Source organism: Abramis brama (genome assembly GCF_963993115.1).
Source record: "Abramis brama genome assembly, chromosome: 18".
In the NCBI taxonomy this organism is placed as follows: Eukaryota; Metazoa; Chordata; class Actinopteri; order Cypriniformes; family Leuciscidae; genus Abramis; species Abramis brama.
The window spans coordinates 35,905,665-35,932,164 of NC_139980.1; the positions used below are offsets into that span (position 1 = coordinate 35,905,665).

Consider the following 26,500-nt stretch of genomic DNA (forward strand, 5'->3'; position numbering starts at 1 on the left):
TTTGGGAAGTTTTGTGGTTAAAATTCAAAAAAGTAACAAATCTTTCTCTCGCGGGTCAATCTGACCCTGTAGGAATGAATGGAATGCGAGGAATGCTTCAGTTCACATAGAAAAACCTAAAAATGCTCAAAATTCAAACTAAAAATGCTAAAACTTTACCAAGAAAGGATTTAATAATGTCTACGTGTGTTTCTGAATGCACACTGAAGAGAACTGACTTTAGGACCCAGCGGAACAGCTCATATAGAGATAAAAGCCCATCTAGAGTCATGAAATATCATGTTATATTATTTATTTTTTTGTCAAGTCAAGCCTAACCCACACGAGGTCGGCAAACACACCCGATGTAAGATATTTAGAGCTGAATTAACCTAATTTTTTATTTTCGAGTTATTTTGAATTTAAGTTGAAAGAATGTGAGGAATGTGCTTAAATGACCATTGATTTATTATTTATTGAAGTAATTTAAAGGTAAATAAAAAAAATGCATTTAAAAAAAAAAGAAGAAAAAATATCAAAATGAGATAAAATAGGCTTTCTGGACAAAAAAAAAAAAGAAGTATAATTTTAGGGCTTCGGGTCATTTTGGAAGTGAACTAGCCTCTGAATGAACATCTCGTCCTTCTGACTTCAGGTGAATGGTAAAGCCTACGCTCAGGCTAAGCTGCTGTTGGGTCGAGTGGGAGCGCTTCATCCAGCCAATCGGCTGGCAGCGTATCTGACCGGCAGGATAAAACCAGTGCGATCACTGTCCAAACCAGTTCAGCTCCACGAGACGAGGCGTTCACGCTCGAGGGACTCCGGCAAGCACACAGGTGAGATCCGGCAGAACCATCAGACGGGTCCAGTTTAACCTGTTGATCTGTATAACAATATGGCCTAAAGTATACAATCAAAGGCTTTATTCAGGGTTCGTACAAGGTGCTTCAAGTGCTTGAATTCGACGTTTTGAAATGTAAGTCCTGGAAAACCCTTGAAAACACCCGTATTTATGAAAAGGTACTTGAAAAGTGCTTGAATTATTGAAGGCAAATATATGTGAAATTAGTGTTTAATTTTATTGATAAAACAATCTTTTCACACTAAATTAAAGCTGCAGCCCGTCTGATATAGAGGCGTTTCTCATGGCTATGAGTGTGATATTGCTCATATAAATATCCAAGTGTATGATTCAGCTTTCATTCTTCTTTATATTCATGGAAATAAATCAGTTTGAGTAAGGAAAGCGATATCTTTGTCATAGCATCCTTTCAAAGGTTAACGTTACCGCAGTCATTGCATGTTCTGCACTTTATTTGTACCGTTTTGTTTTATTAGTTTATCTATTTAACGTTTTTAGAATTTGAAAGATGATAAAGATATTGTTTGATAAGTGAGATCTCTGATTGTAGTGCTTGAAAAGTCCTGGAATGTCATTGTACAGTGTGTGTACGAACCCTATTGAAGCTTTTAATTAACCCTTAGGCTGCATTAGGGACATTTTTGTCCTTTTCATTTTTATTTCTTTGACCATTTTGGCTGTTTTAATGCCAATGGTATGTAATTTGGCAAAGTTTTGAAAAAAAAAATTAAAATATGTATAACACACACGGTGTAGAACAAATAGCACCATTCAGTACCATAAGGGACAAAAATGTCCCATTGACACCCATTAAAACGTCGTTTAAAGCCGGGGCCGTCATTAATACATAAATCATGATTTATGTTGAAACATTCTTTCATTTTGAAGCAAAGGCATTATATTTGCATTATATAGTGTATTTTACCAGATGACGTCACTACATGTGTATTCCCTATAGGGGGAAATGCACGCCATTTTCCTGGTTTCCACTATAGGGGCACTTGACTGTGCATGAAGGATTTGAATGGTTCAAAGATCTAAAAATTATGTTTCCGAGTATGTGTGGATGTCTGAGAGCGATGTGTGTCTGCGTTGACAAAAATTGTGTGTGTGTGTGTGTAGGGCCGTAATGCATGGTGTTTAGGCGAGTGACAAAAATCACAATATCCTGAAAGTCATGTTTTACTCTCTCTCTCTCTCTCTCTGTGTGTGTGTGTGTGTGTGTGTGTGTGTGAGCGCGCGCGCGCGCACGAGAGAGAGAAAGCGCTTCTCACGGCATTGTTTTCTTTCGGTTTGATTCATGCGTAATTTACGCACAGACATGAACCTTTGACACGGCTTCGTTTTTTAGCAGTCTATGTTTCAAAGGTAACTAATAATTTCTCACATAGGACAACGTAGGCACAAGCACAGCCATGCAGTCAGTCCTTAGACATAACAACTTTCATCTTGCGGCAACACAAAGATCTATCTGCGAGGGATCCAAAACAAAGTCTACCTTTGTTTTGCAATAGTCTAAGTGAGAAATCGGTGTTTATACAAGTGCGGTTGATGCAAAAGTTATAAAGCTGTGCCTTTGGTGCGGCCATTTCACACTCGACAAGATGATAAAAATAAAAGTTCATGTTCATGGTGATCTCGTAGTTTTGCTTTCTTTCTAGAGATTTTGATGTGTAGGGAGACAGACACAGGTTATAGTCACCTAGTAGAAATCAGGAGAATGTTTGCAATACTGCATGATGTTTGTGATATGTCAGATGTATGAAAATTGGTACCAACTGGTTGAATACAGTAAAAAGTAAATATTTTACCCCAAGGCTTGGTGATGACAGGGTATTTGAATAAAAATTATGATTTTAGAATATTATGACAGTGGGTTCAAAAATTGATATTTTAATGGGTTTCAATGGGGACAATTTTGTCCTTAATGCACTGAATGTTTTTTTTTTATTTTAATCTGACGTAGCACAAAAAATAAAAATGCACCAAAAATTTTTTTGCTGCTAATCTTTTACATATTCAAGACTGTGATAATCCAAAGCCAAGATTTTCAATTTGCATTTACTATATGGAAAATAATTAGATTTTTGTGTTTTTTCCTCTTATAAAATTGAGGGTACCGTCACCAAAACTGGAATTTAAAGGGTTAAAATCCTGAAATTAAATAAATATGTGGTATGTATGATGAGGACTGATGCTGGTTAAAATATTGAACTCAGTCAAAGTGGAAAAAAATAATAATATATAATAGTTTTATGGCAGTGTTTAGAGTGGACATTTTTGTCCCTTAACGCACTCAACGGTGTCAAATATATAATGCAGCCCAAGGGTTAAGATTAAATTAGTGTTCTGGCTTGACCGAAATGAAGGATTTATTAAGTCAATTAGCTTTATTTCTACAGCGCTTTATATAGTACAGATCGTTTTAAAGCAGCTTCACAGTAATAAATGGGAAAATAACAGAATCAGAATATTCCCAGAGGTGTAAAGTCCAGGTTCAGAAAGTAAAAGTCCTCCTCAGTATTTTGTTCCAATCACCTGGATTTGCTAATTAGCAGTTTTTCAGCCAGGAGAACTAATGAGTGAAATCAGCTGACGGAGTTCATGGTTGGAATAAACATATGGCAGGACTTTTACTTTCTGACCCCTGGACTTTACACCTCTGAATATTACTGAATATAAAGTGTCTTCTAAACCCCAACAGTGAACCCAAACTCCATCAGCTGACAGGAATGGAGAAAAAGCAGGAGTGACTGTAACATCTGTAAACTTCTCTTACTGTGTCCTGTTTAGTGACCCAAGCTGACCAGAGTAAAGGAGCTTTCAGAGCGCCAGCCACTCAGACTCTGGCGATCTACCAGGCTCCCGATGGCACCAAACGCACTCCAACACTCTACATATTCTCACATGTTCATAATCTGGCAGCTCCACCTTCAACATCTAATCATGTGTTATCATCGAAGCCTGGGCTAATCCTGACCGCTGTAGCTTCGCCTCTTTCTTGTGTTACCGCTGTTGCTCCGCCCCTCTCTGGTGCGCCTGCTGTAGCTCCGCCCCTCTCTGACCAGAACGCTGTAGCTCCGCCCCTCTCTGGTGCTACTGCTATATCTCCACCCCTCTCTGAAAAGAACACTGTAGCTCCGCCCCTCTCTGGTGCGCCTGCTGTATCTCCGCCCCTCTCTGAAAAGAACACTGTAGCTCCGCCCCTCTCTGGTGCGCCCGCTGTATCTCCGCCCCTCTCTGAACAGAACAATGTAGCTCCGCCCCTCTCTGGTGCGCCTGCTGTATCTCCGCCCCTCTCTGACCAGAACTCTATAGCTCCGCCCCTCACTGGTGCAACCGCTGTAGCTCCGCCCCTCTCTGCCCCACCCGCTGTTGCTCCACCCCCTGCTGTAGTTCTGCCCATCTCCCAGGATGGGATGGTCCTCCTTCCCCCCGCTGTAGCTCCGCCCCCCGTTGTAGCTACGCCCCTCTCCCAGACTGAGACAGTCCTCCCGCCCCCCGCTGTAGCTCCGCCCCTCTCCCAGATTGAGACGGTCCTCCTGCCCCCCACTGTGACTCCGCCCCCTGCTGTAGATCCGCCCCTCTCCCAGACTGAGACAGTCCTCCCTCCCCCCACTGTAGCTCCGCCCCCCGTTATAGCTACGCCCCTCTCCCAAACTGAGACGGTCCTCCCGCCCCCCACTGTGACTCCGCCCCTCTCCCAGACTGATACGGTCCTCCCGGTCTCCGCTGTAGATCCGCCCCTCTCCCAGACTGATACGGTCCTCCCTCCCCCTGCTGTAGCTCCGCCCCCCGTTATAGCTACGCCCCTCTCCCAGACTGAGACAGTCCTCCTGCCCCCCGCTGTGACTCTGCCCCCTGCTGTGGCTCCGCCCCTCTCCCAGACTGAGACGGTCCTCCCGGTCTCCGCTCTTCCTCCGGGTCAGCAGGTCGTCCTGCAGCCGGTTGCAGGGATGATGGGAGTGAACATGTGTCAGTTCAACGGGCAGACGATCCAGCTGGTGCCGGTTCCCTCGGCGTTACCCGTGACCAGCGCAGGTCAGTGCCACTACACACTCAACTGCTGCACTACTCTCCGAAACTCTGTGTGTTCAAAGAGGATGTCTAATCAATTGAATTCATAAAACTTTAAGATTTTAATAGTTGTCTACTCACTCACTCACTCACTCACTCACTCACTCACTCACTCACTCACTCACTCACACTCACTCACACACACTCACTCACACACTCACACACTCTCTCACACACATTAACACACACACACTCTCACACATATCGCTGTCTGATTCCGTGTGCAGCTCTACACCAAATTCTGTGACATTATGCAGTAAATTCCTGTTTTATGACTGGATTCTGTGTTCCTGCATCAGATGTAACATTCTCACGTTGATTCTCAACAGGAAGTGCTCAACAGGAAGCTCAAACATCTATGCAACGACCTCAGTCGACCAAATCTGTGTTAAATCCAGCACCTTCACCAAAGCATTTTCCCTTCATCGCCCCCAGAATCCACTCAGCGCCGGGAAACACCAGCTTCACCTTCGGAAGCGGTGCACACAATGGGTTTCCAGCCAAGAATAACATGTTTTCCTTCCGGATATTCCCACCGGCGTCCTCGGGCCTCCAACACAAAGAAGCAGCCGGTTCCTCGGTGCTACTCCCTGGAGGATACAGGCTAATCAAACTGCCCATGTTGGGCCAACCCGGTGTGAATCCCGAGATTAGCCCGTCTGGGTCCACGGAAAACCCTCGGGAAGACACACACCAATCCTCCGTTCCCATCAAAACAGAACCCAGTGAAACGCCACTCGCCATTAAAGTCGAGCCTAACAGTGAGTCCCTGCAGACGGACGAACATCAGGACATCAGTGGCGCTGAGAGAGAGTCTGTGCGCATCAAGATCGAGCCTTATGAGGAAGGCCACCAGAACCGTGACCCGAACGACGTCTCGTCGCTCAAAACAGAGGAACCGGACCGTGAGACGAACATCAAATCCTCTGAAAGCGACGGCCCGGTTTCTGACGAATCCCGACAACATCTGAAAACAAACATTAGTGGTGATTTTTCATGCTCTTTATTCGCGAGTCCGATCTCTGCGTTCTCTAAGCGGACCTTCGCCGTGCCTTTACGTCCGACTCAAACACACACACCAGAAGAGCCGCGTGGACACACACACGCGTGTGCTACACCTGTGGACGGGAACAGAAGGAGGCAGGAGGTCCAGAACCACATCCAGTGGCTGTGGAAAAGAAACCCACCGGCTCTGACCTCGGATGATTCTGGCTCTGGTTCTGAACTCGTGGCTAATGACTCCAGCGCTGCGCTCACCTACTCCAGTGACGGATGGACCACTGACGACAGCGTGAGTGTCAAGGGTCTGCGCACGGCCCGTACCCACAATCATTTATCCCGACCATTACGCTTATATTTCAAGCCCGATATATTTCAATGCTGTATTTTATGATTGCTTGCAACGATAATTAAACAAATACGCGTACAAACACAGTTCCCCCACGGCACAGGCCCCTCAGCACACGAGGACAAGAAAGAAAAAGCACAGACTTGCTAATTATGAAACTTTGCTGTGGTTGAACAGGTGAAACAGTCTCAAATCAAACATTAAACTTCAAAACAAAGTTTGCGCAGTTGCACAACTATTCACTCTAATATCCTCATGTTCTCCTGATGAAACTGACACTTGTTGTAAAAGGTCTGAAGAGTGAGTTTTATCTCCCGCAGTGTAGGACTTTCAGGCTCTGTGTGATGATGTGCAAAACTAAAATCCCAAGCGTGTGTGAAATGAACCTGACGCGCATTACCATAATAACAAGCACTAACTGTGTTAAATAGAATTTGATGTGCAAGCAAAAAGCTATCAGGTCTATTATACTCGCATTTTTACTGTTGTAAAGTAGAAAAAACGCTGTAGGACAAATTAAAAGCGAACCAAAGGAAGAAACGTTTATAATCCCCTGTAAAATGGGCGAGACGTGAGTGAAGATTCGAAAAAATATTACATTTTAAGCTGATAATCGGGTGACCAGATCGCAAAACATAATAGAAAGCCAACAAAGCTTAAATGTATGTGCTCACGTGACGTACCTCGCTCTTTCGGCACGAGTCCAGATGTGTCCATGGCTGCAATGTAACGTTTAATTGCTAACCTATTATTTATTTTGAAAGCAAAGCTCTGTGCTTCACTCGTGTCATGATATTCACGTAGAACAGCATTCACATACAAGACGTGTTTTGGCGGATCAGCGCCGGTGCTAATCAGCCGCGCTTCAAGTTTACCGGCACAGCCCTAACATCAGCCTTTATATATATATATAGAGTAGGGGTGTAACGGTACGCAAAAATCACGGTTCGGTACGTACCTCGGTTTTAAAGTCACGGTTTCGGTTTATTTTCGGTACAGTAAGGGAAATAAATGCAAACATTAAACTGCAGGTTGTTTATTACTACACACTTTTTTTTAACAATTTGTTTACACTTTTTTAAACACTTTTTAATAAAATATAATAAAATATATATAAAATAAAAAAAAAGAATAAGAAATAAAATACTGCTGCAAAGTTCTCCACTAAATAAAATACTCAGTCTCAAACCAATATCACATAATAAATTTAATGAAAAAATTTAAATAAATAACTATGATTACAGTGCAGCATTACCAATCCCAGCTTGTAGGCCTGCTCATATTTAAAAATTAAGGCTGGGAATCGATTAAAAAAAATAAACGAATTAATTGCACAATTTGCTGTAATTAATTGCAATTCCTCCAAGCTTGTTATCATCAATAATTCAACTTAGAATCACCTAATTAAATGAAACACCGGGAAAAAAAGGAACAGAAAATAGCCCTATATTAAAATAATATTAAACATACATATATTAATGTATTATTATTTTTCAATAATCAATCAACATAATCAATTTAAGATTTTTTTTCTTTTCTTTTACTAATTATCAAAATAAAATATAGTCCTACAAAGCTATTATTACCAGAGCATGTGATCAGAGCAGGTCATTTTACCATTGTTGCCAGCATATACCAGCTCAGCAAACAGAAGTCTACTACTGAGAAATTTCACCTTATTTGAGCGGACTTTGCTTTTCCAGTGCGTGATCGGTACATGATTGGAGTGTTTGGGCCGTTAACGACAGAGCAGAACGCGCAGCGCAAACACGGAGTCGAACATTGAACATTGAGCAGAGAGCGCAGCGCGCCGACACACACACACACACACGGAACGGAGAGTGCGGCGGCGCACACGGAGTAGGCATGTGCCGGTATCAAATTTCCATGCTGCGATTAATTGATTGAGCTTTTATCACGGTATACGGTATTATCACGATATTTTAATTGCTATAATTATTAAAGGTTAAAAATTAACAAATTAAATTAAATACAATTTGGTTTTCATTATAATAAATTATGACACAAGTAAAAATATAATACAAATGTAATATAGTGCACATATTTAGCAAAATACTCCTCTAGCTATTTTTTCTAGTCAACTAATGTGTTTGGTCATTAAATTGGCTTTCCTGAGGTAAATGTAACGTTCTGTGACATAATTGTTCACCTGCAGTTTTATTGACCTCTTTCCGTGGTTGAAAAACACTGATTGATCGATATTATGTATGAGGCATAAATACCTTTCGGTAAGTTGTACTGTATCTTTAAATAAAAAGTAACAGAGGATCGGTTTACTTGAACTGAGGCGCTACAGCGATCTGTCACATTTACAAACGCCAAAACGGTATTTATTGTCTGAATTTCGTAATAAAATGGACAGAACATGAGAGCTGAGATTTTTTTTCATATCAAAAGTAACCTGCTCTGTCTAGTCTGTCGGTGTCAGTGTCCTCTTTGCTCCGTGATTTTTCTCTGCATGAGAAAATGGATGTGTGGCGCGAGAGCATGTGAAAAGTGTTGATTGCGTGAGTCTCACGCTGAATGCGTAGAGTTGACAGCCCTGCTTTTAGAAGGGGGATAAATCGTCAGCAGCGTTCCTCCTTCCGCCATGCTTCTTCTCCATGTGAGGATTATTTACATTAACTAGAGTGCGCACTGGGCCGCATGCACACAGTGCTTTGTGTGGGGATTGTTTACATCAGAGTGCGCATGTGTTATACGCGCAGCATATACGCAGTGTTTGTTTAAGCGGTTGATGGAAAATAAGCTAATGCGCGTTCTATAAATATAAATTCTGATCTATTATTTTTCACGGTATTTTGAAGTGCCCGCGATAACAATATCGTGCATATTCATTACCGCGATTTATCGCATTACCGAATACCGGCACATGTCTAACACGGAGCGGAAAAGCTTTTTTTCGCCCTGCAGTCGATTTCATTGGTTTAGGTTACAGTGACGACGGGTAAAACCAGAGAATGTAAAACTTTAGAATCAGCTGCAGGGCGGGATTTGCGCTGAACGCGGAGACTTCCGCCACTTAATATGTTCGTGTGGAAACACGAAAATGTACCTATGTTCCGCACACAAAATATTGCATTCGGTCATTCGGTACACACGTGCACCGAACCGAAAGCCCTGTACCGAAACGGTCCGGTACGAATACACGTACCGTTACACCCCTAATATAGAGTATAGAAAACACTGTATTTATTCAAACAAACACTTCTTTACTCACCATTGCATTGCAAACAAGCAAAGACGTTCTAAACTGCGTGCGGCTCTTCATTCTCAATATTATGAGGTTTACCGACAATTTGAGGATCCACGTACTTTAGTCACAAGCACTTCTTAATACTTTTCAATGGTTAAATATTTGCAAAACCCACTGACAAATGTAAAGGTAATGATTTATGAAAAGAAAGATGTGTTTTCTGCCTGAGAGTGGACACATTAATCTCTGACTGACTACAGAACACTTCCTGAACTGAGACGAGCATCTTCTGTAAAGCTGTGTTGTGAAAGCGCGATACAAATAAACTTGAATTGAATTAAAATTGTGCAATATTTTAATCCCAGAATGAGAAGAGCAGTGAAGACGAGGTTGACATCGAGACGTTCGAGGAGAACGATGAGAGGATCATCTGCCGCTTGAGAGCCAAGGCCAGACGGTGAGTCAGTTATGAGCTTTGTGACCTTTCACCTTTCACATTCTCTCAGCTGGTGTTGCTGATGCTGATCTGCTGTTTACTCTCTTCAGGAACACACAGCAAGCAGCTCCACAGCAGTGGCTCGTGAGTCTCCTTCTGATTTATTTATATCCCAGTTTCCTTTGTTTTGCTCACTGAGGCACAGATGTTTCTGTCAGCCGAAACCTAATATTTATACATACCTATATAGCTAAAATATTGAGATTTTCAGTTAATATTTCAATCATTTAATTATACATGTTCACAGTTATGGTCACATGATAAATACAATATATATACATATTTAAAAAATATATATTTTTATGATTTAATTCATCATTAACCGAAATCTCCAATCAGCAAACATTTATAATATAATAAAATCCACAGTCATTCCATCTCCGTATACTGGTGCGTATTAATATATACTGTACGCATATGCTTAAAAAGGAGGGTGACTGTTAAGGGTTACAAAAAAGTCTTAAGGCAAAGGTTTTAAGATTGTCATGAGCTGTTGTGTTTAGTTTATTTATACAGCACATTTCACACACTAAGTGCTTTACACAGAAAGGAATTAAAATAATCACAAAATAAAAGCAAGGAAAATAAAACGGTTATAAAAGGAACTAAAAGAGTAAAAAGATTATTCATAGATAAACTTCTCATCTGGTGAATCATGTTTTTCACAGCTCCCAGTTTTACTCTGAGATTTTCCCATGGTGATTACACTAGTAAAAATACACGGGTTTAGTAAAAATAAAATATTTGTATCAGTTAAACCTGATTATTTTATTTTTCCAGCTAAAGGCTAAATTGGTGGGAAAAGCGTCCCATCATGCAGTGCGGTTGATGTCAGATCTGCCTCTGTACAAGCGCACGTTTCGTCTGAATCAAGCGCTGAGAGAAAGGAAGCGTCAGGTTGAGTTGCATCAGAGTTTGGATTCGTTGAGGAGGACACTGTGTGTTGATGAAGACGACAGCATGAGCACTGAAGACCTGCTCCGTCAGGTGCGTCACACACACACACACACACACTCACACACACACAAACATCTCTGACGGTTCTTCATGAGCAATGCTGGAAATTCATTGGGAAAATATTGTGATCATTATTGATGCGTATAACGTTTGCCATGTTTCTGCTGTCACGGGTGTATTCGGTCATCATTACTGATCGCTGCGTGTGACACATCAGTATTAGCTGTTTCCATCCACCTATTTTTATGTGAATTTTGGGATATCGCATTAAAAAAAATGCTGGATGGAAATACTAAGATGTGCATAAATTCTAAAAATGTGCATAAAAAACTTTGAGGTGGATAATTGTTTTATCCGATAAGAAGACATGATGCATAAACTACGCAGAAACACATTTAGTGAATAAATCCCTTAAACCTCATGTGACTCAGCGTCAGCTGTGATTGGATAACTGGAGTAACCAGTGGACCAATGGCATCTCAGCATCTCTAATGTTGGTTTGGTGTTTCTGAAAAGCCGGAGTCAAAGTGTGTGATCAGAATGATTTGGTGTAATTCCCTCCAGAAGCGTCTCTCACACGAGTGTGTTCCCGAACACCAGCATCCGAACGCAAGAGAACATGACAGCGTTTACTGTGTTTCGTCTGGCGCTCTGAGACACACTCGTTTATGATGGAGAGAAAAACAGCCGATTGCAGAAACTTACTGTTTTATTAGTGATATTTTGTGCCAATTTCCCAGGAAGCGATGATTTTGTTCTCTTGAACACATGGGATGGAAACACTGTTTTATTTGCATATGATTCATGCAATATTCCAATTTTGCGCATAAGTTAAAATCACAACTTTGGATGGAAACCTGATGATTGATGTTTTATTTTCTCTGTTTCAGGCTCGTCGGGTGGTTGTGGCTCTCGAGGACCACGGCAGGTCTTTGATGGCACAGAAACGGGCTTTGATTCAGCAGCATTCTCATTATCAGACCCTGATCTCACAGCGCTCTGGTACACAATACAGCAGCACACAGCATCAGACCAGACCAGATATCAGCATCAGACCAGATCACAGAACATCAGACCAGATATCAGCATCAGAACAGAAATCAGCATCAGAACAGATATCAGCATCAGACCAGATCACAGAACATCAGACCAGATATCAGCATCAGAACAGATATCAGCATCAGAACAGAAATCAACATCAGACCAGATATCAGCATCAGACCCGAAATCAGCATCAGAACAGATATCAGCATCAGAACAGATATCAGCCTCAGAACAGAAATCAGCATCAGAACAGGTATCAGCCTCAGAACAGAAATCAGCCTCAGAACAGAAATCAACATCAGAACAGATATCAGCATCAGACCAGATCACAGAACATCAGACCAGATATCAGCATCAGACCAGATATCAGCATCAGACCAGATCACAGAACATCAGACCAGATATCAGCATCAGACCAGATCACAGAACATCAGACCAGATATCAGCATCAGACCAGAAATCAACATCAGACCAGATATCAGCCTCAGAACAGAAATCAGCATCAGAACAGAAATCAGCATCAGACCAGGTATCAGCATCAGAACAGAAATCAACATCAGACCAGATATCAGCATCAGAACAGATATCAGCATCAGAACAGAAATCAACATCAGACCAGATATCAGCCTCAGAACAGATATCAGCATCAGAACAGAAATCAACATCAGACCAGATATCAGCCTCAGAACAGAAATCAGCATCAGAACAGAAATCAGCATCAGAACAGGTATCAGCATCGGAACAGAAATCAGCATCAGACCAGATATCAGCATCAGAACAGATATCAGCATCAGAACAGAAATCAACATCAGACCAGATATCAGCATCAGAACAGAAATCAGTATCAGAACAGAAATCAGAACAGATATCAGCATCAGAACAGAAATCAACATCAGACAAGATATCAGCATCAGACCAGAAATCAGCATCAGAACAGAAATCAGCATCAGAACAGAAATCAGCATCAGCCTCAGAACAGAAATCAGCCTCAGAACAGATATCAGCCTCAGAACAGAAATCAGCCTCAGAACAGAAATCAGCATCAGAACAGATATCAGCCTCAGAACAGAAATCAGCATCAGAACAGAATCAACATCAGACCAGATATCAGCATCAGAACAGATATCAGCATCAGAACAGATATCAGCATCAGAACAGAAATCAGCATCAGAACAGATATCAGCATCAGAACAGAAATCAACATCAGACCAGATATCAGCATCAGACCCGAAATCAGCATCAGAACAGATATCAGCATCAGAACAGAAATCAGCATCAGAACAGGTATCAGCCTCAGAACAGAAATCAGCCTCAGAACAGAAATCAACATCAGAACAGATATCAGCGTCAGAACAGATATCAGCCTCAGAACAGAAATCAGCATCAGAACAGAAATCAGCATCAGCCTCAGAACAGAAATCAGCCTCAGAACAGATATCAGCATCAGAACAGAAATCAGCATCAGAACAGAAATCAACATCAGACCAGATATCAGCATCAGAACAGAAATCAGCATCAGACCAGATATCAGCATCAGACCAGAAATCAGCAGATATTATAGGCCTATGAAATATGATACAGCAGCTCTATAGGGTGAAACTCACACTGTTTTCTGACTCTTTCAGTGGCGGGAACAGAATTACATGTTGAACAGAAATCAGCAGCTCCTTCATCAGAAACGCCTCAGTCAGGTGAGCTCAGATGATCAATCCAGCGTTCCTGTATAAAAATGAAAACGTTCATCAATCTTTGTGTTTTCAGTGGCGAAGAGACACTCACGCCTGCCCAACATAGTCCTGCAGTCCTTCACCAGTCCTTCACCAGTCCTAAACCGGTCCTTCAGTCCTTCATCAGTCCTAAACCAGTCCTTCACCAGTCCTAAACCAGTCCTTCATCAGTCCTAAACCAGTCCTTCATCAGTCCTAAACCAGTCCTTCATCAGTCCTAAACCAGTCCTTCACCAGTCCTAAACCAGTCCTTCACCAGTCCTAAACCAGTCCTTCACCAGTCCTTCACCAGTCCTAAACCAGTCCTTCACCAGTCCTAAACCAGTCCTTCACCAGTCCTAAACCAGTCCTTCACCAGTCCTAAACCAGTCCTTCAGTCCTTCACCAGTCCTAAACCAGTCCTTCATCAGTCCTAAACCAGTCCTTCACCAGTCCTTCACCAGTCCTAAACCAGTCCTTCATCAGTCCGTGATTCAGATTCATCCTCATGAATGAGACGTGATCCCGGTTCCTTCACCGTAAGAATACCATAGTAAAAACAAGAGTTCTGGAGTCGAAACCAAGGCAAACCCCTCGTTCTCATGTGATTAATGTCTCTAAATACTTTCATTTTCTGTTAATGATGGGTAGAATTTTTTGTTTGTTTTTTGTACAGTCTTTGTAAAAAGCAGTTATGTGTAAATATCACTCAGGTTATGACTTGATAATGAGCTCGTTAACCCACATTGGGGAGATATTTCTGTCTTCTTGTTTAATACTAAACATTTTTGCACAGTCTATGGATTATATGTTTATTTTTTTGTTAAAGCAGATTTATTTTTGTGATTTATGAATCATGCTTGTGTTGGTGAGGCCTGTGTTCGTTGTAATCATTAAATTAGTCTAAGAGATCTGGAAAATACCTCGTCCAGATTGATCTTCATGCATTAATCTTGTGAAGTTTTGTCTGTTTGTAAATTATGCACATTCACCCTCTTTATCATATTGAAATGGCCTCAGGATCGGGTTCATATTATGGCCTTGTGCAAAAATAAAATTGATATCCATAAATGTTTTGGTTGTTTTATTGTTCTGCCTTTATAAATGTAGCAACATTTCAGTTTTTAACGGGAGTTACTTCTCATGCCTGACAGGAAGTGATGCGTGTGAACGGGTTTCTTTCAGTTCTGAGGCGCTGCATGTAAAATCAGGCATGCACACAAGAGGCCTAATTTTTAACAAAATATGAGCAGTTATGATTTACATGCATAAGCATTTTAAAATAGTGTTCTCAATAATTTACATGTTTGGCACATTAATGCTTATTCATATTTCTACAAATGTTTATGCGTATAATGCATTATATAATTATTAAAAATATATAAATTCATTATATATTTATTTTTAAATTACATAAATATTAAAAATATATTAAATATGCATGAAATCCTTAGAAACCAGACGTGTTCACAAAAGGCCTAATTTTTCACAACAAAAAATATGATTTACTTGCATAAGCATTTGTAAATTATTTCAAATTTACAGTTATGGCACATTAGTGCATATTCGTATTTTTTCTACAAATGTTTACGCATGTACTGCATTATATAAATATATTTTAAAATATATATTCAAAAAATATTAAATATGCATGAAATCCTTAGAAAGGCATGTACACAAAAGGCCTAATTTTTAACAAAATATGAGTAGTTATATACATGCATAAGCATTTTAAATCATTAAACCCATTCATCCATTATTCATTATAAATATTTTATTTAAAAATTATAAGTATTCAAAAAAATTGAACTAAGGACTAATATTTCACACGCACAAAAAAGATGTACTTGCATACCCATTTTAAAATAGTGTCCTCATTTACAGTTATGCCACACTAGTGCTTATTTGTATTGTTTCTATAAATGTTTATGCATGCACAAATATTAAATATAAAAGTCTTAAATGTTTTAAGTCATTTAAATATGAAAGTCATAAATGTTAGAACATTTCACATTGAGGTATTATCTCTGTTAGGTGCTCATAAATATGTAAACACAGCGAAACGTCATGCGTCTCGAAGGCCAATCAGATCGCAGGACTCGCTGATTAGCGGAGGCGCGCAGGCTCGTGCTCGTGATGAGTGGATGACTAGTGATTCAAACTCAGGACTCGCTTGACTTTGACTTTACTGTAGTATTACTGGAGTTTGACACTAATGCATGTCTTCATGATCTGGTCTCTGTGAAGCTGAAGGATATGGAGGCTTTTACCATCAAGAGTCGCATTAAAAGTCTCCTTCGCTCTCCGTCCATCAGACTGAGGAAGAGGAGAAGCGCCACAGACAGTCTGAGCAGAAGACAGGTAAAGAGACTCAGAACTCGTTTAGAGAACAGTCTATCAGTCTCAGTGCTGAACACTCTTTCATCACTGTAACAAACATTAAATGATACATTTAACAAACTGCAGCTTGTTGTTTTGATGAGTTTGAGGATTGTTACATTCATTTGTTACAATTATAAAAGTTTCATCACTGCAACAAACATCAAAGGAAACATTAAATAAACCGCGACTGATGATTTTGTATCATTTGATCGATATATGTTGATTGTCTTTGTCTGATTCGTTTAATGGCTGATTAGTAGTCTTTTCATCTGTTGTTTCATTCATCACTGATGATGATGATGATGATGATGATGATGTTTTCTGTGGTAAGAACAGGAGCAAAAGGGCAAATGTTTGAGTTTCTGAGAGTGAAGAGTCAATGATATTGACAAACCCTAAACTCATCATCAGCACATTCCCATCATGCTCCTGTGTTCACTTCGAGCTCATGAATCTGTGGAGAGAAAGAGTTATCTAGCTGCGAATATTTCCCACAGTACATTGAAATGCATGGAAATATTTATAATCTTGTTTAATGTGTGTCTGTGTAAACTCTCATCCTTCCCTCGCGGGTCAAAAAGCCCGAAGCCCTAAAATTATATTATTTTTTTTTCGTTTTTCAGAAAGCTTATTTTATTTCAGTTTGATAATATTTTGTCTAATTTTTTAATGCGTTTTTTATTTGGAGATTTTTTTTATTTTTTTTTTATTTACCTTTAAATTACTAGATTTGATCAGTAAATAATAAATAAATAGTAATTTAAGCATATTCCTCACATTCTTTCAACTTAAACTCAACACAATTTCAAGCATAATCCTTTTAATTCAGCTCTAAATATCTTACATTGGGAGTCTTTAACCTCTTGTGGAAAATAATAATATATCATGATATTTCATGACTCTAGATGGCCTTATATCTCTATATGGAGCAAATGAGCTGTTCCACTGGGTCCTAAAGCCATTCAGATACACATGCAGACATTATAAAATAATTTTTTGCTAAAGTTTTAACATTTTTAGTTTGAATTTGGAATGGATCATTTTTAGGTTTTTCTATGTGAACTGAATCATTCCATTCATTCCTAAGGGTCAGATTGACCCGAGTGTGGAGGATTTATTACTTTTTTAAATTTCAACCACAAAACTCCTCGAATCCATTAAAAAAAAGTGTGTATTCGTGGTTCAAGTGCGACAAAAGTCCTGGGGTCTTGACCCCTCTGATGAACACTCAATTACATTTTTTTTTTTTTTTAATGACCCGAGGGAAGGATGAGGGTTAATAAATGTTTTGTTGTGTGTGTAATACAGTGATCTTCACTTTAATCCCTGTGTGTGTTGATTGTGTAGTCGTTGATGTGGGAACGTGTGTTTATCAGGTGACGTTAGAGAAGGTTCTGGGCATCACGACTGCAGGGAACAGCGGCTTAACATGCGATCCGTCTTCAGGAACTGTAGCTTATCCAGCTGGGTGAGATACTGGACACACACACACACACACACACACGCACCCACACCTACACCTTCATTGGGGGAACGGCCTGTAAGTGAATACACAGTCTGTTCATCACTGCTAAACATGTTCCTCAGTGTTTCTGTCTTGTTTTCCAGCATAAATATATAAACATTCTTAAATCAAGATACATTTACTGGAGAAGCACAATATTAAGTGTTGCTTTCTGAAAAAATCATCAAAATAAAGTGAGTTTGTGCTTAAAACAATAACAAATATCTGCCAGTGAGGTCAGAAAAAAATTTTTTTTGCCTTTGGTTTAAAGTCCAGCTGTAGTCAATAACTGTATCCCTTAAAACTCTTCTCTGATCACCAAACTGACAAATTTAAAAGTTTTTTCCTTGGAATAAATGTCTTCATGCCTTAAAATATCTTGAATGTAACTCGACACCCTTGCCTCATTTAGTATGCGCAGTTCTATGAATATGCAAATGAGCCCCGCCTCCACTCACTCACTCAGCTCAGAGATCCACTGGTTGACGATCACACGTTGATCTGATTGGTTACAAGGTAGTTTGTGACGTCAGAAACACCAGCGATTTCAAAGCGTGTTTTTGAGACTGTCTTTGGTTCACTGCAGTTTTAAGGAGGAAATACTCAGCAATGGAGTCGACTTATGAATTTACACATGCTTTGTCTTAAAGCAGATTAAAAACACCACATAGACACATAAACAAAATTAACCCTTAAACAGGCAAGAGTAGAAAATGATAAGCAAAACATAATTTCATGTAATTTTTTATATCATCTGGACTTAAGTAATACATATCCAAAATAATTTTTGAAATATTTGATATATTTTGAATTTTATGAGTTGTGACTCCCAGGTCACGTTGCCTGTTTAGGGTATAAAAAAAGGACCAAATCTATAACTGTAACTGCCATTGCATGTTTAAAACAATTATATCCTATACTTCTCCTGATATAATGTTGACAAATTATATATCATTCGAAAGCTTATGAACTCAAGATCCAGCCTGTGAAAACTGTTTTGAAATCGGACCCCGGGTTACCATAAAAATGGTACTTTAACCCCTTAACTGTCACCCCCTTTTTGAGAATGGACATTAAAATGCACTATTCAAACTTAAATGGTTGTAATTCAAGAATGCTTTTGGGTATAGACCTAAGTTTGGTCTTGTTTTAAAGAAAACACTCTGCAGATTATTGCTGAAGTGAAAGCACTTAAAAAAATGAAAGTATGAAAAAGTTATGGAAGTTTAAATTTACAGTAAATCAAGTATACTGTACTTAATATTCTTTTATATAAAATATCTATTTTACAAAATACTCTACTCTAAAAATAATATAAAATCAAAGCCATATATCTAACCATGTTTTGTTCCAAATTTGAAGTTGATATCACAAAACTTGAAGTTCCCATGAGATTTTGTTTAGGCGTAATACCAGAAATAGCCACCGGGTGACATACATTCCATTGAATTTAATTGTATGCATTCTGCTGTAACAAATTAATACATTTCTGTCCAAATATCACTTCTGTCACAAAATATCAAACCTTGAGACTCAGACCTTTCTGACAATATTTTGTCAAGATTAGAAAAGGTTTTGATCATAAATTATGAAACATGATTACGCCCAAAAGGGGTGGAGCCAGAGAAAATAATTTAGACTACCGTTTCTATGGTAACGCAAACTCCAATTTCAAAGCGGTTTTCACAGGATGAATTCTGAGTTTGTAAGCTTTCAAATGATACCTAATTTATGATAACTACTAAAATATGTGATGTAATAAAAAAGGTGATAAAAAGATAATATTATATTTTAGAGGATAATATTATTTTATCATTTTTTTATTGACAAATACTAGATTATATGTTTTATTATGAACTTTTAGCATGAAAACCAAAGTTTCAATTATTAAAAGTGTGTGCGTCGACTTTTTGCGACAAACGCCAGAACTCCTGTTATGATGTAGATTTTTTGAGGTGCACTCTTGTCATAAATCCATCTATTACTGTTCCTGCATAATTCGTAACAAAAAACAGAGCTAGAATATCTATTTAGGAGTCTTAGACCTTTCCAACGATATATAGTTTGTCATGATTAGATTAGGATTTAATTGTAATATAGTGAATTAAAAACTCAAAATACACAGATAGTCAAAATGATAGTTAATCCCTTTTTTATACCCTAAACAGGCAACGTGACTCAGGACAGGAGTCACATATATTTCAAAACGTGCTAAATAACAACATGAACAACATAATTCATTTTCTTCTTCAGCACCTTAAGACAATGTTCACAATTAATGTTAGCAGTATTATTATTATTTTTCCAGAAGATAAGTAAGTTTAATATATATTTACTTTCCTCAAAATCTGAATGTCCTGCACCACCGGTAGCCATGTTGGATTTAGACAGACCAGGCTGTGATAAATGATAAAAGGATTTGATGAAAAAATCGTTCTTAGGCCCCAAAAAAGACGACAAAAACTATTTGACTCGTGAGTCACGTTGCCTGTTTTAGGGTTAAAAGCTGGATTTCACCACAGGGACTTTAAGATTATTTTTCTGACCACATTGGCAGATATTTGTTCTTGTTTTAAGCTCAAACTTACATTTTGTCAGAAAACATGAGTTAATATCTTTCAATCTTGCGTGAGCCTCTTCTAGTGTTTTATTGGTTTGTTGATAAGTTTAAGGAAAGCCGATCTCCAGGTGCTTTCCCAGGAGCATTACAGCGATTAACCAGCTTTTACTGAAAACACAAAAATGATTTAAAGCTCTAGTCCTGTAAACGAACTTGTGGATTGAACGCAGTGTTGTTTCTGTGTGTTTCATTCAGGTGCGTCGTTGTGTTACTGAACCCGGCCAAGAACACACAACAGCATCTCATCAGCTCATCCAGGTGAACAGACACGACATCACAAGCCATTCACAAACACATTTACCCCTTTAATGCCTCTGATGTTTTCAGGCTCTACTAGAACAGGTTTTCCTGCTTGAATGTTGATTATTCTCCTCATATTCTCCATTGTTGCGGCTCCTCTCTTCCCAGTCTGTCAGTAACGCCCTGTTTACTTCCTGTCTCTATGAAGCCCCTCCTTCTGAAAAGCACACTGTGCTCTGATTGGTCGGCTGGAGCAGTGTGTTGTGATTGGTCGAGCGCTTTGAGTGTGTTTGGGAAATGTCCCGCCCCTTTCCATAACTGCCAGATTAACACACTACTAACTCACTCAACCAGGCCCCGCCCCTTTATTCTGCGTATGAATTATTATAATGTGGAATATTGTGACGTGTTCGTTCCCGGAAGAAACTCAAGACTAGGAGGCGTTTCAGGAGTTCAGAAACACTGACACTGATATTGAGAAGAACTTTGAGAAACTTTTTCAAGCTCAATCAGCAGCATTACACACTAAAGACAGATGAACATGTCTTCATTAATATGCATGTTGTGAATATTGTCCATATTCAGGAAAGCCATCAGCACATTGTCCTTCTCGTCGGATGGCAGGTTTCTCGTCACTGGAGAGGTGAGAGACTCAATCAATCACACGTTTAGTTCTCAGTGGTGTCGTCTACATGCACAACTTTTGTTTTTGATTGTAGTGTTTACATGAACGCTAAACATGTGATCGGGTTGATGTGTGTGTTTATATGTCACAAGCTTCAAATCAGAATATATTTTTTGACATGCGCACACTGCACGAATATACAGAGTTTCCTGATGTCTGCGCATAATAACTATTCTCCTACATCTTTATTTGTTTTAAACAGCAGACTTAATATTGATGCATTTCTGGTCATAATTTGTAGATAATGATCATATGAGCCGTTGTGCCGCTGCTAATATTGATCACAGTAAAAATGGCCAAAACCAGTCGTGTGTGTGTGAGAGTCTGAAGCAGCACTGGAGGGCCGTTGTCCTGCTCCACTCCACACACGCAGAAGAGGAGGATTATAGGAGGACGACACACTCGTTTATACCACACTTTATTCATCAGGAGGACAGCTCATTCAGCGCATCACGTCATTGCACTATTTCTACGACATTACGATATTTCTACATCATTACGCTATTTCTACGTCATTACGCTATTTCAACGTCATTACGCTATTTCTACATCATTACGCTATTTCTACGTCATTACGCTATTTCTACGTCATTACGCTATTTCTACGTCATTACGCTATTTCTACGTCATTACGCTATTTCTACGTCATTACGCTATTTCTACGTCATTACGCTATTTCAACGTCATTACGCTATTTCTACGTCATTACGCTATTTCTACGTCATTACGCTATTTCTACGTCATTACGCTATTTTTACGTCATTACGCTATTTCTACGTCATTACGCTATTTCTACGTCATTACGCTATTTCTACATCATTACGCTATTTCTACATCATTACGCTATTTCTACATCATTACGCTATTTCTACGTCATTACGCTATTTCTGCGTCCTCAGAGTGGTCATCTTCCCGCTGTGAGCGTGTGGGACGTGTCCGAGGGGACGCGGGTGTCGGAGATGCTGGAGCACAAATACAGCATCTCCTGTGTGGCGTTTTCACCAAACGGCAAATACATCGTGAGCGTCGGATCACAGCACGACATGAGCTTGAACCTGTGGGACTGGAAGGTACTGATTATCCATTATGCCCTGTTACCCATCCACTCATCCACCCCCCCCCATCCATCCACCCCCCCATCCATCCACTCATCCATCCATCCATCCATCCATCCACTCATCCATCCACTCGTCCATCCATCCACTCGTCCATCCATCCACTCATCCACCCCCCATCCATCCACTCGTCCATCCATCCACCCATCCATCCATCCATCCATCCATCCATCCACTCGTCCATCCATCCACTCATCCACCCCCCATCCATCCACTCGTCCATCCATCCACTCATCCACCCCCCATCCATCCACTCGTCCATCCATCCACCCATCCATCCATCTACGGACCCATCCATCCATCCATCCATCCATCCACTCGTCCATCCATCCATCCATCCATCCATCCACTCGTCCATCCATCCACCCATCCATCCACTCGTCCATCCATCCACCCATCCATCCATCCACCCATCCATCCATCCACTCGTCCATCCATCCACCCATCCATCCATCCACGGACCCATCCATCCATCCACCCATCCATCCATCCATCCATCCACGGACCCATCCATCCATCCATCCATCCATCCATCCATCCATCCACTCGTCCATCCATCCATCCATCCATCCATCCACGGACCCATCCATCCCCCCATCAATCTGCCCATCCCCCCACCCATCCACTGACCCATCCATCCACCCATCCATCCACGCACCCATCCATCCACCCACCCGTCCATCCATACACCCATCCATACACCCATCTGTCCATCCCCCTACCAATCCATCCATCTGTCCATCCACCCATCCACCCATCCATCCATCCACCCATCCATCCATCCACCCATCCGTCCATCCATCCATCCACCCATCCGTCCATCCATCCATCCATCCACCTATCTGTCCACCCCCCCCACCCATCCACTGACCCATCCATCCACCCATCCATCCATCCCCCCACCCATCCACTGACCCATCCATCCACCCACCCATCCATTCACCCACCCATCCATCCGTCCATCCACCCATCTGTCCATCCCCCCACCCATCCATTCATCCACCCATCCAATCAACCAACCACCCACCCATCCATCCACTGATCCATCCGTCCATCCATCGTCCGTCCATCCATCCACTGATCCACCCACCCATCCGTCCATCCATCCACCCATCCGTCCATCCATCCACTGATCCACCCACCCATCCGTCCATCCATCCACCCATCCGTCCATCCATCCACTGATCCACCCACCCATCTGTCCGTCCATCCATCCGTCCATCCATCCACCCATCCATCCCCCCACCCATCCACTGACCCATCCATCCCCCCACCCACCCACCCATCTGTCCATCCCCCCACCCATCCATTCATCCACCCATCCAATCAACCAACCACCCACCCACCCATCCATCCACTGATCCATCCATCCCCCCACCCACCCACCCATCTGTCCATCCCCCCACCCATCCATTCATCCACCCATCCAATCAACCAACCACCCACCCACCCATCCATCCACTGACCCATCCATCCCCCCACCCACCCACCCATCTGTCCATCCCCCCACCCATCCATTCATCCACCCATCCAATCAACCAACCACCCACCCATCCATCCATCCATCCATCCACCCATCCGTCCATCCATCCATCCACCCATCCGTCCATCCATCCATCCATCCACCTATCTGTCCACCCCCCCCACCCATCCACTGACCCATCCATCCACCCATCCATCCATCCCCCCACCCATCCACTGACCCATCCATCCACCCACCCATCCATTCACCCACCCATCCATCCATCCATCCACCCATCTGTCCATCCCCCCACCCATCCATTCATCCACCCATCCAATCAACCAACCACCCACCCATCCATCCACTGATCCATCCGTCCATCCATCGTCCGTCCATCCATCCACTGATCCACCCACCCATCCGTCCATCCATCCACCCATCCGTCCATCCATCCACTGATCCACCCACCCATCCGTCCATCCATCCACCCACCCATCCGTCCATCCATCCACTGATCCACCCACCCATCTGTCCGTCCATCCATCCGTCCATCCATCCACCCATCCATCCCCCCACCCATCCACTGACCCATCCATCCCCCCACCCATCCACTGACCCATCCATCCACCCACCCACCCACCCATCTGTCCATCCCCCCACCCATCCATTCATCCACCCATCCAATCAACCAACCACCCACCCACCCATCCATCCACTGATCCATCCGTCCATCCATCATTCATCCACCCATCCACTGACCCATCCATCCACCCACCCACCCACCCATCCACCCATCTGTCCATCCCCCCACCCATCCATTCATCCACCCATCCAATCAACCAACCACCCACCCACCCATCCATCCACTGATCCATCCGTCCATCCATCGTCCGTCCATCCATCCACTGATCCACCCACCCATCCGTCCATCCATCCACTGATCCACCCACCCATCCATCCATCCACCCATCCGTCCATCACCCCACCCATCCACTGATCCATCCACCCGTCCCTGAGCTCAATTATATGTGGTTTACTCTGGTCCTGCAGAAGCACACTCTGCTAGCTGCTAATAAGGTGTCCAGTAAGGTGACTTCGGTGTCGTTCTCAGAGGACAGCTCTCACTTCGTCACCACGGGGAACAGACACGTCCGCTTCTGGTATCTGGAACCCTCACACTCTCATAAGGTACGTCTATGACCTTTGACCCCCCCTTATTGAGAGGTCACAGCAAAACGACAACATTTCAATTTTCAATTTATTTATTTAAATGGGACAGTGCATATTCATGAACGTACAATCAAAGTTGAACGTAAATACGCCGGATTTAGCACAATGCTAATTTCCATCCGTAGTCCCAAACATAAACAAATACAAACCAAAAAACAAACAGACAATATACATATCAACAAATATACATATATAGCTAAAAAAAACATTAAAAGTTCCTATACCTTATTGTACTTATTGTAATATTAATTTAAAGTGCATAAATGCCTGTACATAGACATCCCAAAGTGCTTATTATAAATATATAAATAAAACTACCTATCAAATTTTACCTGCATACTTAATGATTACATTTTTGATTATTATTGAGCCATCTTTTAAGATTTTTCTTAAATGAAACAAAAGTGGGGCTCTCTCTAATTACCGTTGGTATACTATTCCAATTTGTGCAGCCTTTAATAGAGAGGACATTTTGTGCAAACGAAGATTTTCTAAATAGTACTTCACAATCCCCCCGGGTAAATGATCTAGTCCTCGTCTTGCTATTTCTCTTTTTGATAAAATCCCCCAGGGGTGGTGGGGCGATTCCATTCATAGATTTATAAATAAGACAGCTATTTTTAAAAATTTTAAGATTTTCAAAATTTAGTAGTTGATACTTCTCAAGAATTGGACAAAGGTGAAACGACTGTGGTTTCCTGTCAAATACCTTGACTGCTTTTTTATATAGTTGAACAATGGGTTTTAATGCAATAACTCCAGCAAAAGACCAAACTATGAAGCAGTATTCAATGTGGGAAAAAATCATACAATGGAGATATGATTTAGCAGCCTCGGTTGTAATGTAGGATCTGATTTGTTTGTAATTTTGTAGATTAAATTTTATAGTATTGGATACCTTTTGTATGTGTTTTTTGAAAGTGAGGTTTGAATCTAGTATAACCCCAAGGTACTTGAACTGGGCTACCAACTCCAATTCCTCCCCTCCCAAAAACACAGAAGATCTACTTCTTGTTGGTAGTTGTTCAATGAGTGTCTTACATTCAGTTTTTAAAGTATTTGGCTTCACAGGTTTTTTTTTTGTAAACATCATCACAACGGTCTTTTTAGTATTAAGAGTGAGACAAATTTGATTTAGCCAGTTTTGAACTTTAGTTAGTGAATTTGTAAGGTTTGTAGCTATTATCTTTTCATCTTTGCCATGTATAAAGATCACAGCGTCATCCGCATACATCTGCACATTACAGTCAGGACAAGCAGCTGGAAGATCATTAATGTACATTGAGAACAATAGAGGTCCGAGAATTGAGCCCTGCGGAACTCCAACATGATTGCTAAGGGAAGGAGATTTAACACCATCTATATTAACACATTGTGTTCTGTTTGATAAATATGATTGAAACCATGATATAGCATCTGTAGAAAAGTTAAAATGTGTGAGTTTGGTCAGCAGTACTTGATGGTTAACTGTATCAAAAGCCTTTTTAAGGTCTAAAAATACAGCTCCTACACAAGGACTCCTATCCAATAAATACTTGATCTGTTCAATCAGAAAGCAATTCGCTGACTCAGTGGA

The 26,500-nt window shown here is 41.0% G+C and overlaps 2 protein-coding genes across 10 annotated transcripts in view; both read left to right on the forward strand.

Annotated features, from left to right (window-relative positions):
- Positions 1–14,749, forward strand: part of mgab (MAX dimerization protein MGA b) — a 39,352-nt gene extending 24,603 nt beyond the window's left edge. For 7 of the 9 annotated variants that reach the window (XM_084091277.1, XM_084091276.1, XM_084091282.1 and 4 more), the window contains 9 exons: positions 635–815; positions 3,635–4,882; positions 5,248–6,209; positions 9,849–9,940; positions 10,030–10,063; positions 10,760–10,966; positions 11,827–11,938; positions 13,606–13,671; positions 13,742–14,749. In XM_084091277.1, coding sequence (XP_083947403.1) covers positions 635–815; positions 3,635–4,882; positions 5,248–6,209; positions 9,849–9,940; positions 10,030–10,063; positions 10,760–10,966; positions 11,827–11,938; positions 13,606–13,671; positions 13,742–13,884 — 3,045 coding nt within the window. In that variant the 3' untranslated portion in view covers positions 13,885–14,749. The remainder of the gene's footprint in view (positions 1–634; positions 816–3,634; positions 4,883–5,247; positions 6,210–9,848; positions 9,941–10,029; positions 10,064–10,759; positions 10,967–11,826; positions 11,939–13,605; positions 13,672–13,741) is intronic. The other 2 variants (XM_084091283.1, XM_084091284.1) reach the window with 2 other exon arrangements.
- Positions 14,750–15,942: 1,193 nt separating this feature from the next.
- LOC311069064 (mitogen-activated protein kinase-binding protein 1-like) overlaps positions 15,943–26,500 on the forward strand; it is a gene marked incomplete at both ends in the record, with an annotated part of 58,648 nt that continues 48,090 nt past the window's right edge. Inside the window, 6 exons of the mRNA XM_084091989.1 lie at positions 15,943–16,030; positions 17,377–17,536; positions 20,388–20,450; positions 21,018–21,075; positions 22,017–22,187; positions 24,745–24,882. Of these exons, the coding sequence (XP_083948115.1) occupies positions 15,943–16,030; positions 17,377–17,536; positions 20,388–20,450; positions 21,018–21,075; positions 22,017–22,187; positions 24,745–24,882 (678 nt within the window). The remainder of the gene's footprint in view (positions 16,031–17,376; positions 17,537–20,387; positions 20,451–21,017; positions 21,076–22,016; positions 22,188–24,744; positions 24,883–26,500) is intronic.